We start from the raw sequence: 23,456 nt of genomic DNA on the forward strand, positions 1-23,456 counted from the left end.
TTATAGTATCATATGAAAACTCGTATACGTACGTTTAGTATACGTGTAAAAATTCTCTAGTAATTATAGTCCCTTAGTTGTATTTATTCCTTAGTCTATGAACGACTAACTTTACATGTCATGTCAATTGTCAGGCCATGCATGTTATGTTAAAATGTCATGTACCGTGAATTGTTCAATTGGAATTGTGTTTTATGTTGTGAAATACTAAGTGGGTAATTAGTGATTGTCAATGAATAATTTCTTCACATGATGACGCATTAATATCGATATTTATGAAATATAAACAGTGTCACAATTTTAGCGACGTTATTGTTTTTTCGACTTCAATCTATTTTAAGTTATTTTTATTAAAATGGAATTTCCTCATATTGGCAAGAATTGTTCTTACAAATCATGTAATAAATTAGGTGAGTTTTTTTTTAATTAAATATATCAAATATTTTGCGTGTAAAGGTGAAATTGAAATTTTATAGGAAATAAATAACTATCAATAAATATTTGTTATAATAGTTCTTGTAACAAAATATTAGCAATATTTCTTGATGAATGTGATGACCAAAAAAAAATTTCATGATGTCATCATACGGAACACTGTCTTTGTTCTGGATCAAAATTTTAATTCCATGACTTTGTTCTACTGACTTGATTTTTTTTTATTAAGACCGAATATTTTTGAAATATATATGTATAATAGAATAATAAATTAGGATCTGCATATTAGCCTTCCTAAACGGCTCAAATTCCATAATCTATCCTCATGATGCATGTATAAATAATTTGCTCTTAATTCTGGGACTGATAGTAGATAAGAGAAAAGGATAGTCCTTGTAATGTAAATAGAATAACATTATTAATTTTGACTTTATGAACTATTTGCTGCCCATTTATATTAATATTATTTATCTATACTGTTTAAGTGATGCAATAAATTTATGCATAACATTAAATACCTTGTTTAAGATTCTTTGTTTTTATTTGCATAGCTTAACTAGCAGTATTCTGTAGCTTTAATATAGTATTTGTGTTCTAAATTTCATTAAAATTGATTAAGTTATTTCAGAGTTATTGAATAACAAATAGAGATCAAGACTCACCTTTATAATATTAATAGATCAAATGTAAATCCTTATTTTCACTTATTAATAGTACAATATCAATTTTTTTTTTCAGACTTCTTGCCTATGAAATGTGGTGCTTGTCGTGAAGTTTTCTGGTAAGTTCTGTAATGACAATTTTTTTGTGTAAGGACATGAGTAAAGAGTGAAACAGCAAATTTCACTCTACATCAACTGTACTTCTTAGTTCTTACTTATAATGTGGAACTCCTGTCTAAACTCAGTAGTATTGACTCTTCATTGATCAGGCAGTTTCTTCTCTTAAATATGAATTAATTAAAAATATTTCCAAATTTTATCTGAACATACCTAAAACTACAAACTGCCATGCTAAATTTTAATCTCATGAATTTAAATACTTGAAACTAATTATTTAATCAATCAAGTAATGTAACATATTTGAACATAAACTCTTATTTTATTTCATATTATTTAAGATAATTAACAAAAGAGCTCAATAACTGTTATAAGTGACTAAAGAGGCATTACATAATCAATCTTCCCAATCTCGCCATTGGGAGATGATTGTTTGGAAAAGTGTCCATCTGAATATAGTTTTTATATGCTCTGCTCATAAGATGAGATTGATTGCACATATTAAAGGATAAAAGAAGTAATTAAATCTTAATTACTGGTACAAGTAAGTTAAAATAGCACAATTGTAATAAAATGTTATTAATTTTCAGTTCCGACCATTTTGCTTATGCAAAACACGAGTGCCCCGAACCAAATACTCACGATGTACAAGTGCCCGTATGCCCATTGTGTAGTGCGCCTGTACCTGGTCGACGCGGCGAACCACCAGATGTGGCTGTTGGCGCGCACATAGACAACCAATGCACTTCAGATCCAGCAAGAGAAAGAAGAAATAAGGTAACTGTAAATTGTCATGCCATATTCCATATATTTTTTTATAACACAGAGAGCAAACCAGTATGTGGTTCTGTCGGTTTACTCTTGAATCTAATATAAAGATCAATCCAATCTAATGCTAATGACATTTTCATACTGCACTCATGAAACAACAGTTAGGAATTAGGTTATAATTGGGATTGATTTACAATAGTTGGCAATGACAAGTTACAATATCTATCGCTAGTCGATTTTGCTAGTAATGCAATTCGAAAGTGCGAAATGTCACAATTTAAATATCGATTTATTGGAATTTATTTCAAGAGTAACCTCATTAATGGTAAGTGACTACTGTCCTAAGCACCTGTACTAAGCACCTGCAACACTGGAGGAATTACAAGTGTAGTTGGACTTTTAAAAGGAATAAATAATGCACATAGTAGCTATATATATTTCCTTACATTTTTATCTTATATATACACCTGCGTGATTTTAATTGACGACGTGAATTACGAAAAACCATAGCCTAATTTAATTTCCATTCTAAATATTATATACATACTAAGTATCATAAGGATTGTATCATTAACGTGTCAAGATGTTACAAACAAACTCATTTTCATATTTACAATATTTGTAAGTGTTCCAATAATTATTGTGTGATTGAAAAAATTCTGAAATAGGAAAAAAATTACATTGATTTAAAAGAGTTTAAGGGAAGGAAAGATTTTTTAAAAGTTTTTATTTAAATTCCAGGTTTTCACAAATAAATGTTCATTTAAAGGGTGTAAAACGAAAGAGATGGTACCACTTGTATGCAGTGAATGCGCTCTAAACTTTTGCTTGAGGCATCGTCACACTACTGACCATTCCTGCGAAGGCAAACTAGCCGCCAAGAGAAGGCAGGCAGCGTATGTATTTTTTTTTTAATACTAGTGTAATTTATTTAAAACTTAGATGACATAACATGGATATGCTGTGAATAGCAGCTTATGTTTAACTTAATCTGTCTTAATATTGTGTATTCCAAATTTCATGTTGATTAATTGAGTTGATAAGTCACCAAAAGGTCACAATAAACAATTTTTTATATTTACATTGAGTAATTAACAAGAATTCTTTAATTGGAATATCTAAATATTTGTAACTCTGAAATCGATTCTGAAGCACCATTTCTAAAATTATAACCCTATTTCTAAAATTTTAATTTGATACCACAGTGAAATCTTTATTCTAATGACTAAATTTCTAATAGATTTAAGTATCAATATTTGGCCCGTTGTTTTACTTCTTATTTCACTTATTAAAATAGAACTAAAAAAAAAAGACCCTGCTATACTGTCTTCACGCTGAGAGCTCTTTATTTACATTCTTTTTTTTTTTTAGTAATGCAGCTATGGCACGACGAAAGGCAGCAGCGGTGCATACGCCGACATTTACGGAAGTACAAGGGAATATGGTAACTATCATTTCACACAATTACACCACTTATAAACACATTCGCATTTCTTACAACTTTCGTATATATAATCATATAAAAATGTTTTTTATTGTATTACGCTAAACATAATATAATAAGAAATATTTTACATTATATAAATACATGCATCTATATCATAATATGTATTTAAAAATGTAAATATATTTATGCGATACAAACGGGAGCTAAACGAAACCACCACTGAGCCATATCAACTTCATAGAAATTGTACACATGCATTATTAAACTTAGAAAAAATATTTTCCTAATATTCTTTGAAAAAATATTACATTATCATCCTATTAATATAATAGATGCGAAAGTTTGTAACGATCGACGTTTGTTTGTTAATTTTAAACGTAAAACTACTGAACGGAATGAAATAAAATTTAGTACATGGGTAGGTTATATCCTATCTTAGCATATAAGATACTTTATATACTAATTCACGAGGACAAAGCCGTGGAATACAGCTAGTTTAAGAATACATTAATTTCTTTTACAATGATGTATAAAACTGTTTATAATTACTCCTCTCCATCCAAAGGTTGCCTGGAAGAGATAGCTTTTAGCGATAAGGTCACCGATTGTTTTCTTATAATTGTTTATATCTAGAATAAGTTTACTATTATAATCTTTTGGAGGAAACAATAAAGAGTATCTATCTATCTATTATTTTTCAGACTGAAGACGAAGCCTTAGCACATGCTCTGGCATTATCATTGCAAGAACAAAACGCAGATCTTCATGCCGCAGACAACAACTTCGCGCGAGCTTTGGCAAGACAACGAGTTGGCGGCGAACAGAATTCAAGATGCTCGATATCTTAGCAAGCAATATTGGACCGTGCGTCATACTCAAATCTGCAAATTAGTGATTTTGCTTAGTTAGGCACAGCTATGGATGATGTCCTTGCAAAGTTAAACTAATTGAAAGTGTTATTATATGTTACTGTAAAAGCTCATACATTGATAAATTTTAGGTTTCACAACAAAATCTTAGGATATGCCAACAGTAAATTGTAAATGTAAGGATTAAAAAATAATTATGGGCCTTTCACCAAAACAAACGTAACCTACATTTCTTACCACGAATACAAACAACAAACAATACTATGATGATAGCAGCCGATAGATATCCACTGCGGAACATAGACCTTCTCCTATTGGGAGGTTTTACCAGTAGTTGTCATACTTGACAAGTAGGTTGGCAGCCATAATTAGGCTTTGGTGATGTTGCTGTCCATCTTTCGACTATTAAGTTGCTAAATATTATATGCTCTCATAATTTTGTCCATTTTTTTACAATTACCGTATCTCCTATGTATTTATTATATTATAAATTTAGAAAATTTTAGATTTGCCATAATTGTGGTTTTTACAGTAACAGACAATATTTAGACATCTTTAGTGTATGGCATATATATAATGCTATAAGTTTGAAACATATATTTTATTTAAAACTTTAGTTCTGAATAAAATATATGTTTTAAATTTAATTAACTTCTATATAACCTAATTTGGTCAGTTTCATTATTCATAGTATCGATTGACATAAAGTCTGTTAAATGATAAAAAGTGTATTTGCTAACAAATGAACATATGCTAGCGGTATTATTGTTAAACAGGTATTTTAAATGTTTGGCTAGAACAAAAATATTATATACTATGAAGTTGCTGTTTTATTATGATTTAATACGAGATTAGAATGACAATACTCTGATTTCCTATGCAAAAACATTGGTTAAGTTGCGATTGCGAAAATTTAGATTTTTTTGTTCAATCACTTTGTATAATGAAATGATCGAGAAGTTAAGTTACTCAAATTATAATGTGAACATAAAATTTAAAGCAAATACGAGTTTGAATAACATAACGATTAAGTTTAAACGAGATAAAAGACAAATTTATTCAGTATAATTTTCAATTAAATATTGCAATTGGGATATATGTAGGATAGAAGATAACATAAAATTTTTAATAACTTTGACTTTATAAAGATACTAAGTATTAATTTTCAGCCAACATTCATAAAGTAAATAAAGAACCTCAATTATTTAAAGATTTCAAGTAAGGGAAGTTTGTTTCTTTAAACTGGTTATTTGAATGGAATTAATTTGTTTAATTCCGGTACCATTAGTATGTGTGTGACTGTCAACACTCGAATATTGACAACCACTATTACTACCTGAATTTCCACAACTTTCCATATTATTTCTACTCAAATAACCAGTGATATGGATTTTCACAAGATAACATTCAGTTCAGTAAAATATTTCTTTAAAGGATATAGAATTATACTGCATTGTTCAATATAAAATACATGTAACGCGTTAAATCGATAATATGTACATTCGACCTGTATTTGGAAAGCGCTTCTTGCACTTTAAATTTTGTAATTCTTTAATCTGTTTGTATATTTATGTATATTTCTATATATTCGTAATTAGTATGACCGCTAGCTTTTCTTTATATATGTAATTCTATAAGCGTAAATTTACGGCATGTATTGCTAGTAATTGGACCTAAATTTATAACATTAGTGATATAGATTTAAAGATACATAATAAAAAAAGAACTGATATAATCATTATATTGCATACTAGTAATCCAGCCCGGCTTCGCACGGGTAGATACAATTTTCGAAAATAATATATAGTCTATGGTATTCGCTGATAATGTAGTTACATTGTTTACATAGGCTCTATATAGGTGCAAGAATTTTTAAATCGGTTTTTGAGTTTATCCTTTACAAACAAATCTTTCCTCTTTATATAGTTGGTATAGATAATATTGAATTACCACAGTGATATAGTTTTATTAAAAAAAAAATTTTATGACCTTAATTTGGTGTCAGTAATAAATTATACAATGACTTTCTCTTGTATCTATATTGATGACAGTATACTGTCAAATATTGTCATTAAATAGTAAATATTCACACTGAAGTACTAAACTTATCTTTATGAGATTTGGAATAGCAATATAACTTGTCGTTTCTTAACAAGTTAGGTGGACGAAGTGAAGAAAAGAGAAAATGATATTTAGGAAAAACATTACATAATTCAAATATAGAATAATTAATAAAGAATTGACATATCGTCATGAATGTTTGTTTATTAAACTGTTATGATTGTCGTATTTAATTTAGTTTCATAATAATTCAGAATTTAAAATAAATTTAAGTAAACAATACACATTGTAAACAAATTTCTTGTATAACTATTTCCAAACAACTGTATTCCATTAAAATCAATAATATATGCTTCTAACTATCAGCCATTGATATTGTACACGATTTTTAAAGATAATTATCATCACTTTATTTGTACATTTAAATAAATAGAACAATTTTAATATTTATAAAAAGCAAACTCGCAGAATTACTAGTTTTAATGTTATATGAGACTACACCTAGCTTTGTGCTGTGTTCACCAATAAGTTAAGAATTACCTTTGGAATATAATATTTTTGAGATAATTATAATTGTTGAAATATTCCCATTATAGAGTTGTTTTATTTATTTATTAATAATACTAACGATTAACGAGCAAACATTGGTACTGCCTCTACAGTACAGTGTAGTAACTAAAAGTACCATCATGATAGTTTTTCAAAGGAAATTGCCATCCATCTAGCGATTACAAAGCAATCTTAACAAAGAATATTATTTTTTACATTTAGCAGTTTTCGAAGTACTTGCTGTTGTATATAGTCACCTCCTTCCGCCAATTTTAAAGCGATTTCGAACAGGTTTTCATTTAGTTTTTTTTTTGTTTGTTATCTCATAATTTTTGTAAACCGATTCGGAAAATTCGATTTTTTTTTAGTTTATATCCCATAGAAATATTTGTAATATCCATTCAATAGTTTAGTCTTTAGAATAGAATAATTGGATTTATCAACTAGAAGGTAGTTTTTTGTGTTTGTGTGTTTGTGAACTATCATCAGAGCACGAGTGTCATTTAGATGATTTTTACTATTAGCTAAATTGTTATGTATTACAATTTTTGTTTTAGGTCTGTTAGAGCTTTTATTTCAGAACTCGAAGGTTGTATACCCAATTTGTAAAAGTAAAACCATTCTATAATTCTCTCAGCTTATAGTTAATTTCTATTAATATGAGGAATTGTTCACAAAATACTATTTTCAAAAAGCTATATACTTTCTTTTTCTATAAGAGGAGGTGGCGTATGACTTTCTTGTCACACACTATGAACAGTTGCAGAAATAAAACAATTGATATTTTAATATTTTTATTAATATTATTTTACAACATTTAATAGATTAAACCACAATAACATTAATATATAAAATATCACAGTATTTATAGATAAAAATAAAAAGAAAACAAAGAATTGCAGTACATGTACCTATACATTCTTTTCAACAATCTCGATACAAAGTCCCTTAACCACGATTAATCTTAAGATAGTAATCACAATTTGCCTTAGATTATTGCCAGAAAATTGTGATCTTACATAGTCGATAATCTCTTAACCCCAATCCTTCCCAAAACAGTAACATGTAAATACTATTTGGCATTTCTTAGTAAGATATGTAACGAAATAAAATAACCCCCAAAATGGGTATAAAACATCAGGTATACCTCAATACTATATTAAATATAAATCAATAATAAAAAATCAAATTTAATATTTTGGTACTTGATTGGAATTGAATATTTATTATAACATCATTTTTCATCAATCTCAACATAGTTTATCATCTTTTAAAATCTACCTTTAGCCCTTCCATTACAAATTGCTCTGCAACGCTTTGTTATGCAACGTTCGATATTTATGATTGTCGTTTAGATAGCTGGTAATGAATTCTGGCGGGTTCCGCATAAGGAATAGTTCCACACTCATATATTTTGCAGCTGTGAGCCGTTTCCTTTCAGCATTCGAACGACATAAGTTCTTGTGAGCGTGACTCGCAAAGTGGCTCGCCTTTTTCTCTACCAATTTTGGTGTGACATACATATTCGGATCATGTTCTAAAGGCGCCTGGAATTAAAATATATCTTATTAGCATAGTTTTAAGGAGCATTTCAGTCAATCCTGTAACTGGTTGAAGTAATGGCAAATCGAGTCATAAGCATTGTTATAAAATATAGTTCTCAAATTAGTATTGAGATGCTCAAAATTTTATGTTTTTGACCCGTGCTTCTAAAAATGGTCTGTTTCACTAACAATACACTACCTTAATACAAACGAGTCGTTCACCACTTGTCTAAAACGATAGTTAAAGAGCAACAAGACAGAAATATCAGTTTATGTCTCCCTCTCTCCCCTTATATTTTTAGCAGAACAAATTGTAGTGATTAGTTTAAAATAGAAATTAAATTCTAAGTACCAGAGGGGGACTTTGTACAAAAGTTGTTTGCTTGGGTATGTCTGTCCCATTTGTGTTTCTACTGTGTAGCAGTTGTGTCTGCATGGCTGTTTCGGTTTGAAGGGTAGGATATGGCAGTAAATTTACCGGGTATAGAGGAATAACACCTCAGTCCTCATGAATGTCCATGGTACTGCTCATGTCTATAGGCGACGGTTACCACTTTCCATCCTATGGGCCGTCAGCCTGTTTGCCATTCTATGTTGCATAAAAAAAAGCAATCTTTAAATAGTATGAATCAAAGTCGCTATCCATATCTCCACATATCTACTTAAATCACGCAACAGATTATGATTTGCGTTTCTTTGTTATTTAGATTTTTACAGAAGTTATGTATATATAATTTAAATCTATTCGACACTAGCTAGTTTCCACGTCGTCATGAGTTAAAATATGATATTTAATCTATCTTCTTAAAGTTTCAGCCAATTCAAATGATCGGTTATTCTAACGCATTTTATATGTGATAAAGAATCTAATTCTAAAATTTCAGATTGATATAACTTTTTTATTTATGAACCGATTGAAATAAAACAAACACTAAATATTAAGTGGAGCAAACCGCAATGCACTAATGAAAACCGCATTCAAATTGGTTAAGCCGTTTCTGAGTTTAGCGCACACAAACATACAGAGAAACATTCTAAAAATCATTGTTTTGTTTACGACTTTATTATATGTATTCGACATTAGTCATGCACATTACATGAATGGGTCAGAATGTCTTAACATTTTTTGCCCACCGTTTTAATAATATGTTTTTTTTTTCCTAGTGTCCCTCATCTTAATATTACTTACAATTTGTCGCGAATTTAAAACAGTTATTGTTACAATTATATTTACATAATTTTTTTCTGGGTATTAGGGGGCGTTATCGCATCCAGTTTAAAAACCTATAAGCTAGACTCATTCATGTGAGACGACTAATTTTCTAATAGAGTATACAAATAGAATGCAATTTCCTTTTATAATAACCTTCAATTATGCGGAAAATTAAAAAATGAACATAACAACCTTGTTTTACGGTTGTTAACCAAACAAGTTTAGTTACAATAATAGTTTTTTTTAGGTTCACTTCACTTCCGTCGCGTAAATAATTTAAATTCGTGTCGACAAAGATTTTATCGTTGCCATCTTCTTACAAACAAGCCGTGAACATTTTTGTATGGATTTCAATCACTCAAATAATCCAAACATGGTAACTTTATACTTTTAATGCAAACATGGTAACAATCAATATAACGGTTTATCAAGTGGTAAACTTTTTTTTTTAATGGACGATAAAAGTAATTGTAACCCCGTCTGCGCTAACAATACATATACGCCGGCGGGGCACCAATGAGAGATGATAGGAGAGGATGAAAAGGCAGCTTGGTTAGTTTAACGTGATAAAATTAGTTGAAATTAACCATTATGGTTTCCAGGGGCACCGCAAGAAGATGACAGGACTGTCATTACTAGCCTGTCAGGTCAGTTACTACTGTTCCTAAAAATCACTTCACTCCCATTTGATATAAATCGAAAGGGAATGAATACTGAAATGATTTCAATAGAGATTTAATGGAAGAGCAAAACATATGCCGAATCCAAATTATTAGGATAAGGGCAGGAAGATGATAAACAGGCGTATATTTATCAGTTACTAACCGAGAATCGAATCCATTGCCAGACTTGGCTTCTAGATATCTCCGCCGTGGCCGAGTCCTCAACATTGCCGCTGTAGAAGAAATGTCCGATGCCGGCCAACCAGTGATATATGAAGAGTATGGTGACAGCCACGTTGTGCCTGAGACCTTGGAGTGTCACTCCACCAGTTGGTATAGAGAGCAGATCTTTAGCGGTGATGTTGAAATCGAATTTACGATGAATTTGATTGAAAGCTCCAGCATTTTTCTTCCATAGCTGTATTTAAAACAGAGTTGAAAAGATCCATAACACCATATCAATGATAAACGAATTTAGGTTTAATATTAAGAATATGGTGTATCAAATTTTGATGTAAACAGCAGAGTGCAGTAGTAAAAAGTATATGTATTTGTAATATATTTTAAAATTAGTGGAAAACACGAGACATATTTTGTAAAACACTGTCACAGATCAAATTTAAAAAACAACAATCAATTCTAAAAAACCTCAGTATCAACAGCCAATATTAATACTCCAACAAATCTGAATAGATTGTACCTGTAGATACTGGAAAATAACATCAATTTTCATACTATTTCAACAACATATATATACATATATTGAAAATTATTTTTTCCGGTATATATAATATTCTTTCAGCCATTAACTGTCCACTGCTGGACATAAGGCGTCCCCATAAGGGGAGTTTTGCTAGTAGTTGCCACGCTTGGCAGGCGGGTTGGCAACCGCAAATAGGTTTTTAGAGGTGTTTTAAGAGGGACACTGCTGCGCATTCTATTAAGTTAATAATAATCATATCAGTCAATAATCCTATTAAGCAAATAAGCTGCTATTAAGTCGTTAACTTCGACAACATTGATTTTCCATGGATACGCGGATATATTCGAAGGATAAGTCATGATTATTGTAACATAATATTAGCCATACCTCATTAATGTAAGGCACAACCCGTGAATCGTAAACCAAGAAGCCATCAACGCCCGTTTCAATTTCTCTTAGTTTCGCTTCAAGGATCTTATTGATTATCCCTTTAGATCTGAAATAATTATAGATTTAAATTAATTTTATTGCTATTAGTGGATGAAAATAATGAGATGGATTAGTGGTGTGACCAGAACGAATAAAATCAGGGTTGGCCTTAATATAATTTGAAACAAGATGAGTGAATTGATAACTAAAAATTTATAAATTTGTAATTTTTTTGCATTTAATAAATAAATAAATAAAAAATAAAATCAATAAATAAAGAAAAAACAATTATTTTCTTCCGTTATTCAATTTATTGATTTTATTTATTTACTAGCGGCCCGACCCGGCTTTGAACCAGTGGCCATTTATTTTTAAATATTTTGGAATAAGCATGCAGTAAATATATCAGGATGTACGTAGTTTTTCTTATATATCTTCTATTTTTAGACAGCAAGCAATTTTTTTATATGTATTAATTCATACAATTAGGTACTTACTCTCTGTCAGTGCCATCGGAGCCCGGTCTTAACATCGCAGCGGCCATTCCACCGGTTGCTGGTGCTCCTCGAGCGTGGCATGTGCTCACAACTAGTTTCATGTAACTGTTTAAGAAGTGGAGGTCCATGTTCACGTACTTATTTCTATCTGGCAGCATGAACTCCTTGCGGTCGCCTGATAAAAATGGGCAACAATTTAAAGGTATTATTAGAAATATTTCGATGTGTTATTGACTCTTATAAATCTCTTGAACAACACCCAACTTAATAAGAGATGATAAACAAATATATCCTCAATTAAGCTGCAAACTTTGAGATGATACTGTGACATACAACTGCCATAATAAAATTTAAATATCCGTTGCTATTTCACGTCAGAGGTATTTATGAATTGTGTAAAATTATTCTGGTGTTCGTATAAATAAATAAATAAATGTATCGTATACCATATAATCGTAACACTAATATTGAATATAATAAGTTAAAAAATATAAATATTACCAAATTTAGCAATAATAGAAGCACAGTAATCCCATATACCGCAGTTGAGCCCTAAGGAGTGTTCTCTCAAAGCATATAAGATTTCGTCCAATTCAAAACTGGAATATATGTTTTCTATCAGTACACATGCTTTTATTGTTCCCTGTGGCAGCCCTAGTACTTTCTGAGACCATACAAATATGTCATTCCACAATTTCGCTTCAGAAGCGCCTTCCAATTTGGACAGATAGAAATATGGACCGCTGTTAGCTTCGAAGAGTTTCTTTCCATTATGATACATCAATATGCCAAAGTCGACAAGGGGTCCAATAGCTTCTTTGCCATCAATCTGGAAAGAAATTTTATTTTTAGTCCACTACTTCGTACGCGTGGTGAAGGCCACGCATACAAAGTAGGAAATAAGAATAGCGAAATAGGAAAACCAATTAAATATACCAATTGTAGATGGTGTATTAAATTGAAACATGCACGAGATTTTAAGTTTTTTTTTTGAAGCAACTTGGAATGGCAAACAAACTGACAGTCCACCTGATAGAAAGTGGAAATCGTCGCCTATAGACATGAGCAGTATCATGGACATAACAGAGTATACTGTTTCGCCCATGATATTCCCCATGCGTTGGCATTCCTGACTTAGATGTTATTGCTCTGTACCCTGTAAATTCACTGTCATATCCCACTCTTCAAACCGAAACACAGACATACAAATAACTGTTTCACGGTAGAGACACGAATGGGACAGAGGTGTCCAAGCAAATGACTTCAGTACAAAGTTTCCCTCTGGTAAGTTACATCTTCAGAAATATAACTGTGAAAACTGCATCGAATTTGGTGTAGTAGTTTTTGCGTGATGCCACAATCATGTAGACAGTCAGAGTTTTCCAAAAATTATTGTTTTAGTATCTATTGTTTTTATTACGATACTTTACATAAATTTTTCTTCATATCTCCCTTGTATATATATTAATTATTGTCTGATTACAATTTTATTTTATTAGTTAAATCATCTAATGGAAGAGCGTCTCTCATCTCTCTCTTTCATCTATTTGCAAAACTCCCCTTATGGGGAAAGCCTATCTTTAGCAGTGGGCAGTTAAAGTCTAATATGATGATGTTGTCACACTTGGCAGGCAGGTTGATAACCGCAGTTAGTCTTTGCTGTTGTAAGAGGGACACTATTGCCCATCATTCTACCATTAAGTTTCCTTAGTCGCCTCCCACGAAACCTATGAGAAAAGGAATGGCCATATCTATTCTATACCAGACCTACACGATGGTATAATGTTAGCAGATATAAAATTTTCATTAGCAGGTTATACAAAGTAAACACTTATTATGATTCGTGTATAACTTGGTTTATAGCCCCCAGGGTTACCATCCTATTTTCATTTTTACACTTTAAAAATGTTACTTATTTAATTTACTGACTTATTATGAAATAATTAAAGCCATTAGTTACTTACCAAAATATTATGTTCTATCATATTCCAAGCTCTAGGTCTCAACATCAATAATGGGCAAGTGTAAATATTGTGTGGAGCACCGAGCAATTTGCCATTGACTGCCAAATTAATATTTTGGAATGCAACAAGCTGATTTTTCCATGTTGGACAGTGGCCATCATCAAAATCCACTTGAATACCTTGAACATCCGCATTCAGAACTGATACAAAGTGAGCAGTATTCGACGCTGACACATCACCCAAGTCTAAGTGACGATTTCTAAAACAAGAATAGAAGAAAAAGAAATATTTCTAGTAGAGTAGATTATAGGTACATATTTATTTGCATGGTTCCAAACCGAAGTCATGCAAGCACAGGTGCTTTATGGCAGAAACAGGGGTAGAGTAAAAATACCCATATAAACAACTTTATTAAAAAGTTACCTGTGCAATTATCTATACATATAAATAAGAATCAATAACCGAAAATATAGACGCAAATCACTTTATATTTGGCTTATTCTTTTTTGTTGAGTTTGTAATAGTCAGAACAGTTTGAATGTTTGAAAAGTGAAAAATTAAGTTAAAAAAATAACACTGGAAAATAACTTTATAACACTGGAGATTGTGTGGAAAGGGAAGCTTTAATATATTTTGTTTTCATTAATACACCGATGCGAAGCTGGGATAGGTAGCAAGTATACAATATTTTTATTATAGTTGCAAAATTATTATAATGATACGAGTGTACAACGTTAGCGTCAGATAGACGACATTTGAAAAACCTGCCAATACAATAAGTTGAATACAACAACGGCAATACTAAATTAATATAATAACAATATCATACCATACATGGCTTGACTCAGTTCCCGCTCATAAACGGTTCCAATTACACATACATATCTTGGTTATTAAAATTTTTGTGTAGTACTTTTCTCTCTAATCTAAATAAGTTTAATTTATAGAAACAGACACTGTTTTAGTTAGGTACAATGAGTAACATTTAAAAAAGGCGTGTGAGAATAACTTAGCTCTTAGTAAGCTGTAAGTACATACTTATTTCTAGATACCAAAATTGAATTAATTGATCAATTTTGTATCATGGCACAACCAAGAGGCAAAGCCTAAAATTTAAAAAAATATACTTTCAGTTTCTATTGCTTTTATCAAGTCCCTTTGCATAATTTTTTCTTACATATCTTCTACTAGCTTTTACACACGACTTTATTTGTGTGACAAGGATATATTTACTGACTATGATAAAAAATGCTATGTCCTTCCATCCCATATAGCATATTTATACCAAATTTCATAACACTTGGTTAAGGTGCCAAGAGGTAACAAACAAACAAACTTACTGTCATATTTATAATATTAGTGAAGATTTACTTTTTATATATAGATATCATCTAGTGAGAATTTTATTACCTGTATGTATAGATTTTAAAATAGATATAGAAATATAAAAATATTATTATTGTTGAAATTATAAGGAACAACTATTGCTACAAGTTCAAATATAATACCTATTATGTATTTTAAATATTATTTAACACTACTATTAATAGAGTTTTTCACTACAGGATACAATTGCATATAGGCAAACCAAATTATTGCATAAAGTTTAATAAATATCCAAGGCTGTGTCAGGCTTTGTACAGCTAGCTAGCTAAGTAATGTCATCCACACAGGTGACTATAGTAACCACTCGCTACTGGGAGATCTGTTGTAATACCTATTACAAAGATATAACATTGGTCCGAAATTGAGCCCTGTGACAATCCTGTTTTGATCTTATAGAACCAATTTTAAGATTCTCAGGCTTTCTTTTTCTATTTTTATAATTTTTTATTCTAATTTTTGTTGATGCTTTCAGTACACCAGGGTGACAATGCCAGCCTTATAGGGAATATTTGCATGTTAGGTTTATTGTACCAGTTAGTCTGAGATAGCTGTAAATAGAGTATCATTAATTTCATATAGTAGTTTCTTATGTCACACCCTTTAGAAAACTTATTGTACATTTAAAAAGCAGCAAAGCATTTTTCAATTTTTCCAGTGTCTTTTAAATTTTGTTACAAATCCAGTGAACCTCCACAGTAGTATGCTGGTGCCATAAACCAAACTGGTGGTAAAATCTAACTTTATATAATATTTCTAGACATACTTTGTACAAAAAGCTTAGACAATATTGGCAGCAAGCTAATTATGGCAATTTCTTATAGGCATCTTGTGATCTATTAATTTATTATATATATATATTTTTTTAATTTCATATTTTAAACAGTGAAATTTTGATAGGATTACCATTCCATTATCACTCATAAAAAATTACTTGGCACAGGGAACAAAATGAAGGTGAACAGTTTCATACTTCATCCCTTTTAGTACATTGAATATATTTAAATACTGACAAAAGTATTAACTTGTTTGTATGACCAACACAGGAATATGCAATAAAACATATACATATGTATTTTTGTACATTAATTTATTTTTATGTTTATATACTCGTATAACAAAACATATTTAATTAGTAACAGACATTGCTCTACATTTTATTAATATTTTTACAACAATATAGTACAATAATACATAAAGATAAATGTATGTGCATTGATAATAATGTTGTTAATTACAAAAACAACTAAATAGATAACATAGATAAGAATATTATAATTCATGATTTATGTGATGTCATTTATAAAATATTGTTTTTAAATAGCAATATACCTTCCCCAGAGTTACTCCCTGGCCATATTTGGGTTCTATTTTTGACTACAATCCTATTTTCTATTTTGAATTCTATGGGTGATAAATAAAATTACTTACTGTAGTCTAGATGGTAATTCTGCAATTGTCCAAGTTTTATCATTCCTTTCTGGTGATTTTTTAAATTCCAAGTTTGCATTACTTTTAGCATCTAATGATCGCAACAATCTTTCCTTAAATAATGCCTCAATTTGAGTGTCAAATTGATAATGCAAATCTGAAATGAACTGCAAAGCTTCTTTTTTAAATATGTTTCTCTGAATATCTTCTAACTTGGGTGGCGGAGATTGTAAAAGTATAACATTAGACATTTTTATAATATCAAATAAAGGGTAGTGTCTTTTATGTTTCGAGAGTTAACACCACTGGCTGGTTCGTTCGCAAGACAGCATTTAAATAATGTTTGCATTATCTTTACTTGCGTATTTACGTAGGTAATTGCCTAGATTTTTCTTTCAGTGATGTTTGTTGGTTGATAGGCTGATTAAGGTGATAATAATTGTCATGTATATATTAATAATCTATTCTCATGATTTAAAAAGGGTTTACATTGACTAAATAATTATGTCGTACAATATAATTTATTTAATCTATTTCGTTTGTGTAGTGCATTTAAGTTAATTGTGGTTACCTATGTAAATATAAATCTAAAATATAGAATTACATAGGCATGTAAAGAAGTTATTTTATATTCTGTACCTACTGGTGCTGACATTTTGACAGATGTCAGTCACATTAGATGTTTAAGTCCTCTTTGGCATCTTGTTTGACCCATCTGGAAAAAACGAGATGAATATGGAAAAATATCTCCTTAGTCTGATGACTTTCTTGCCAAAATTTTAATTATTTAATAATGTCTTTACTTCTCTTTTTAAAAGTTACATATTTATTTCCTATATCTACTTCGCTAGATCATGGATATTTAACTGTTATTATGGATATCAGTTAAATATCCATTATATAATGAAAAATTATGGAAAGAATATGGATAAAATTATGAACATAGATTAAATCGTGTTTAAGAATGAATAAAATTAATATTTGAATACGATATTTCGAAGTAATGAAAATACTTAGAGAAAAATGTTTATATGTTAAATACGTTTGAAAAAATATATTAATACAGCAAAATATGAATATGGAGAGGGTGAATGAAAAGGGTAAGATAAACTAAAAATAGAAACGGAAAGATGTCGTTTTATTTTATTTTAGTTGTTTGTTTTGTACTACATGGCAAAATGTAGTAAAAAACCTACACAAGTTTATGATTGAGTTACATTTCTAGAAATTGTATTAATTTGTAGAAAAAAAAAAGATTTTTGGATAATATTAAATATCGTATCTGGCAATCCCATCTAGTGAAGTATAATCGTCTTTGTAATCTATGGTCGTTAAACATAGTCTATCTGTTATATTTTCTTTTGTTTGATTATAATTACTGTAATGTCTTTTGGTTTTGATTTTTTAATCTTTAATATTAAATTTTATCTCTATTAAAAATACTGAAAAAAAAAAGTATTGAACATGGCTGAAGCCGATTCCCAAAACGAAACCGTTGAAATAAAATTTAAACCAAAGAAACCCAAGAGCTTGCGTCAACGTATAAAAGAAGATGAGTCCGACGACGAGGAACATATTTTGGCGAAGTTGGATGAAGCGAAAGAGATCCAAAAGCTTCGAGAAAGACCTAATGGCGTGAGTGTTGTTGCTTTAGCTACAGGTCAAAAAACTACGCTTGAAGAGGAGATCACGTGTAAGGATCCTTTTAAAATTAAAGCTGGCGGTATGGTGAATATGCAAGCTTTGAAAAGTGGTAAAGTAAAACAAGTTGATGACGCCTATGATACTGGGATCGGTACGCAATTTTCTGCAGAAACAAACAAGAGAGATGAGGATGAAGAAATGATGAAATACATAGAGGAGCAATTAGCGAAACGGAAAGGTAATTGTATTTACTAGAGAGAGATTGTATAATGTTGGTATTTTTTTAATCAGTGATAATGGAATGGGTTTTTAATGGGTTATTAAAATTTTATTTCTCTGTATATTTTTGCTGTAAATATTATTCATAAAATTTCTACAACACAGAATGAGGACTAACACATGAGAGTAGCACTGTGATGTCTAGAATGTTGTTCATGTTTATAGATAAATTTTAATCAATTTCTATCAGATGAGCTGACAACTTGTTTGCAATTCTAAGTAGCATAAAAATTTACTTACATTATTCAGATATTGATATATCTTGCTGGTTACCTGTCATAACCAAAGTTAATCTAAGTCTTATGATATTTAAAACTTATCTTGTTTATTTCTTATTTTACAGAGGGACACAATAACACCCAAAAGGAACTGGATCACAATGATACACTAAAGTATTTATCACCTGAAGAAGCTGCACTACTTTCATTACCAGAACATTTACGAGTTTCTTCTACTCAGAGATCAGAAGAGATGTTGTCAAATCAAATGTTAAGCGGCATCCCTGAAGTAGATTTAGGCATTGATGCTAAAATAAAAAACATTGAGGCAACAGAAGAAGCCAAAATGAAGTTACTTTGGGAGAGACATAACAAAAAAGATGGGCCATCACAATTTGTTCCTACAAATATGGCTGTCAACTTTGTGCAACATAATAGGTTTAATATAGATAATGATAATTCTAAAAAAAGGAAGAAAGAAAAACCAGAAGTTATTAAGACTGAGACAAATGTAATAGATGATAATGTAGATAAAATAGTAAAAAAGGCTAAAGGAGAAAGAGCTACAGATGATTACCATTATGAAAGATTTAAAAAACAATTTAGGAGATACTAGAATATCATATTGCATAGTTTATATGTAATAAAAATGGACTAAAACATGCTGAAGGTATTCTTTTGGTACATAATATGTATATTGATATATTTTGTAAATATTACAGAAGCATAAATTCTTTTTTATCAAAATTTGCTTTACTATATTTATTTATCTTTATATCAGTGGATAAATAGTGTTAAATATTTATGTAACATTATCACATATATCACCCTAAATACTTTGCGAATATAATTGCAATTAAAACAAATCATTACAAATCACAAAAATAATATATTTTAAAGCCATAATTATAATCCTGTATATAATTTAATATAGAGTCCCTCTGCCCATCTGTACAGTGCAGCTTGACCCGTACGGTGAGCGTGGATTGTAGGGTGCTGGATCAGGCTGGAGAGAAACGACTGTATTCCTTTTCTTAAAGCTCCCGGTTTAGCTCTGAAGAGTTTCTCATTTATTCATGTAGGACAGTTCCTTTATTTGGGAGAACTGGCAAGGTAAAGCCAGTTTATTTACAATGTATATTTATATAGTCTATGTCTAACATTAAATGAAAATTCAGTGCATGAACAACTATTGCCATGCGTCATTCAAGTAATCGTTTAGTGAGTAATAGGCTTTGCTCAGTAAATATGATTTAACAGATGTTTTGAATTTATTTAAGGGTAATTCCAACATATCCTTTGGTATCTTATTGTAAATTTTTATACCTATTCCCATAAAAGACCTATTAACTTTTTCTAAACTAGTTTGTCTTTAAATCTAGTATTAATATTATGAATATTGCTGTTTTTTGGAAATAAGTCAAGATTTTTATGAACATATAGAATATTTGAATATATAAATTGAGAAGCAACGGTGAGAATATTTGCCTCTTTGAATTTCTCTCTTAATGGTCACACAATATCGTTTTTGTAATATGAATATACTAACTCCCCATAGTAATATTCCGGTGAGTCAGTATCAGTATCAGTGCTGTCTAACTTTACGCACGGATGGGGCTGCAAGGCTTTGAATTTGTGCACCCCATTGTGAGTGTGATTCCTAGAAAGACAGTAGATTCCCTTCGAGAGATTCGTCATTTAATTTAATATTGCAATTAGTTTTAAAACTTTTAGATAGAGAGAAATTAACACTTTTTGATTTTTTAGCGTTTAACATAAGATTGTTAGTTGTTGTTATAATCATAATTATTAGTCATTCTATTAACTTTAAAAATCAATGAAGTATTTTGCAAACAATACTATGCCGCATCTATTGCATGGCATATGGGAGATCATTAATGTTAGGAATAAAAATGGACCGAGAATAGATCCTTGAGGTACACCCATTTGCACAAGTGACCCGTCAGACGTAGCGTTGCTAATCTTCACTTTCTGTATTCTATCAAATAGATAAGATTTTATTAAATTTAAAGCATTGTCTTTGACGCCATAAAAAGCAAGTTTTTTTAGCAATGTATTATGATCAACGCAATCAAAAGCCTTAGAAAGGTCACAAAAAACACCTATCACATCCATTTTAGTTTCCCATGCAGCAAATACGTGTCTACGCAACTCTGCACCTGCGTCTGTAGTTGAACGACCTTTGGAAAAACCGAATTGACTATTGTGGATTAAATTATTTAAATTGAAATAACTGACAAGTTGCATAAGGATTATTTTTTCAAAAATTTTAAAATGGATATAGGTCTATAATTTATTGGGTCACTCCTATCTCCAGATTTAAAAAGCGGTATGATTTTACTAATTTTCATTATGTTAGGAAATTTACCTTCATCTATACATTTATTGAAAATAAAAGCAAGAGAGGGCGCAATAATTTCCATTATACTATCCAGTATTTTAACAGATATACCCCATAGATCCTCTGTTTTTTTATTATTAAGTTGTTTGAATATTTTCATTATTTCTACTGATGATGTATGTCTAAAGTTAAATACAGCTGATGACTTGCTAACATTGTCTGTTAGTAAAGTTTCAGCAGCAGACGGGGAAGATTTTAGAGCCTGTGTCGTAATTAATGGAATTAGTAAAATAAGATTCGAATGTATGCGCGACCTCTGTGTCGGAATTTACCAATTTGTTATTAATATTTAAAGCTATTTTGCTATTTTGAAAATTAACTTTTCCAGTTTCGCTATTTATTACTTTCCAAGTGGCTTTTATTTTATCTTTAGATTTAGTTATTATTTTACCTAAATAGAGAGACTTAGCTGCTACTATTTTATTTTATTATATTATATATTATTACTAGCATTTTTAAATTTTTTCTTATTTCTATTTGAGGGTAATAAGGATTCGACACAATAAAATGCTTTATTTCACTTACAAGCTATAGATACATCATATAAAGAACTATAAAAAATAACAATTTAAATGATTAAAAACTGACAACTTATGCTAACAAAGATAACTACAAAATATCAAATGGCACATTGACAATGGTACTGAAGTAATCGGGTAAGACAATATTTTTGCAAAGTCAATCTTGTAATCTAATGAGATTCCCAGCATACGTCCAAACAAATCCTTTTGAATTTTTACTTCTTGAATTTTTCCACCAACATTTATTTTTTTCTTTTTTTCAATAATCTTTAGAAAAATTATCAATAGAAATTTTCTTAATAGGTTTTTCAAATCTTCCTATATCAGCGTGACACTCAGAAATAAATGTTTTTCGAAGGTTATCTCTATTAGCTTCTATATTTAATAAAAATTCTTCTACTGGTGGTGATGCGGACTTTCCTGATGAAATATTAAGTAATTTGTCTCTAGGCACATCTAAACTAAATGGATTAATAAACTGATCAAAAGTAGCAATAAATCTTTGCAGTTGCTTGTTGTTTTTCCGGATATTATGGGTTTTTAAGTCAGCTGAAACATCTTGATGACTGTGGAGTCCTAATTCAAGATAAACTTGGCTAATTATTGTAGATGTCAAGTCATGATTTCGAGCCCACCGTTGTCGTGCCGAAATTGACTTTGTGAAGTGTATAATGCCGGTCAGCCTTCTCGCAGCATCTGCATTTATGGTTTGCTCAAGTACCAGGTCAATAGGTTGTCTTGAAAATGGCTTGGTAGTTCTTTTAATTCCAAAGCAACCTTTTTGGAATCCTTCATATAAATCAGGATGAGTTTCGGCAACTTTTTGTAAATTATCAGAGTATTTGACCGTCCACCTCGAATAGTTTTGTTGATTACATATGAAAAATATATTTGTAATTTTTGGTAATACTGATTTAAAGAGTTGAAAATTTCCAGTATGAATACTTCGAGATAAGTCCAAATAATGATGTAGAAGATTTATATAAATTAAATAAAATTGTTCTGTTTTACCATGCTCCCCGTTAAGAGTTTGTTGCTTATATATATTGTAGTTATTCATCAGCTCTTTCAGGTTTTCATTTTCAATATCAAATGCAAATATTTCACAATTTTGAAGCCTTTCAACTTCCCCTATCACATCATTACTCAAAATGATATTATTATTTTGTAAAAATGATTTAAAATGTAGTATTTCCAGTCCTAATGCTACCAAAGGATGCAATCTTTTGCAGCGATTAAAGTGTTTCCCGTCTATAAATCCATTAACTGAACCATTTGCTAGCAAAGTACAAGTAAGATATGATTTGTTGTGGACTGTCATGATCATAAATACGACTATTAAAACCAACCCACATAGGTACATTGGGTAATCCCAAAGCATGACTAACCATCCATATGGTATCAATCTCAGTGTTTTTTCCGGAGTCTACATATTGTAAATCATCCACCGATAATTGCAATTCATTCGTCATTTTAGGTTTTTTAGGATATAGAATTTCATCAAAACTTATTTCCTCAAATGCTCTTCTTCTTCTTTCTTCATTTTTTTCCCGGTGTAATGTTTTCACTTGAAACTTCAGACATGTCATGTTCTTCAATTGATTTTCTTCTTTTATTTGGAGAAATGTTTTCAAA

At 30.3% G+C, this 23,456-nt stretch overlaps 3 protein-coding genes across 7 annotated transcripts in view; 2 read left to right on the forward strand and 1 right to left on the reverse strand.

Annotated features, from left to right (window-relative positions):
- Positions 1-151: 151 nt before the first annotated feature.
- On the forward strand, positions 152-6,955 carry LOC113512074 (AN1-type zinc finger protein 2A-like). Its single transcript, XM_026895847.3, has 6 exons — positions 152-410; positions 1,174-1,216; positions 1,805-1,991; positions 2,727-2,881; positions 3,357-3,429; positions 4,134-6,955. Exons 1-6 carry the CDS (start codon positions 356-358, stop codon positions 4,278-4,280), a joined length of 660 nt encoding a protein of 219 aa, XP_026751648.1. The 5' UTR covers positions 152-355; the 3' UTR covers positions 4,281-6,955.
- A 737-nt stretch (positions 6,956-7,692) lies between these two features.
- Positions 7,693-17,341, reverse strand: LOC113512028 (malate synthase-like). Its single transcript, XM_026895783.2, has 7 exons — positions 16,738-17,341; positions 13,924-14,182; positions 12,461-12,788; positions 11,960-12,134; positions 11,421-11,529; positions 10,494-10,748; positions 7,693-8,458 (listed from the first exon to the last, which is right to left on the reverse strand). The coding sequence occupies exons 1-7, from the start codon at positions 16,986-16,988 to the stop codon at positions 8,207-8,209; spliced, it is 1,629 nt and encodes a 542-aa protein (XP_026751584.2). The 5' UTR covers positions 16,989-17,341; the 3' UTR covers positions 7,693-8,206.
- Positions 17,342-18,044: 703 nt separating this feature from the next.
- LOC113512036 (telomere length and silencing protein 1 homolog) overlaps positions 18,045-23,456 on the forward strand; it is a 29,740-nt gene continuing 24,328 nt past the window's right edge. For 4 of the 5 annotated variants that reach the window (XR_008252730.1, XR_008252731.1, XR_008252729.1 and 1 more), the window contains exons 1-2: positions 18,045-18,619; positions 19,004-19,548. Coding sequence is in view for 1 of the 5 variants with exons in the window: in XM_026895792.3 (XP_026751593.2) it covers positions 18,202-18,619; positions 19,004-19,494 (909 nt within the window). In the remaining 4 variants the exon portion in view is untranslated. Of the gene's footprint in view, positions 18,620-19,003; positions 19,626-23,456 lie in introns of those variants that run through there. The other variant, XM_026895792.3, reaches the window with a different exon arrangement.

Source organism: Galleria mellonella, unplaced genomic scaffold, assembly GCF_026898425.1.
Source record: "Galleria mellonella isolate WM207_F2 unplaced genomic scaffold, CSIRO_AGI_GalMel_v1 utg184, whole genome shotgun sequence".
In the NCBI taxonomy this organism is placed as follows: Eukaryota; Metazoa; Arthropoda; class Insecta; order Lepidoptera; family Pyralidae; genus Galleria; species Galleria mellonella.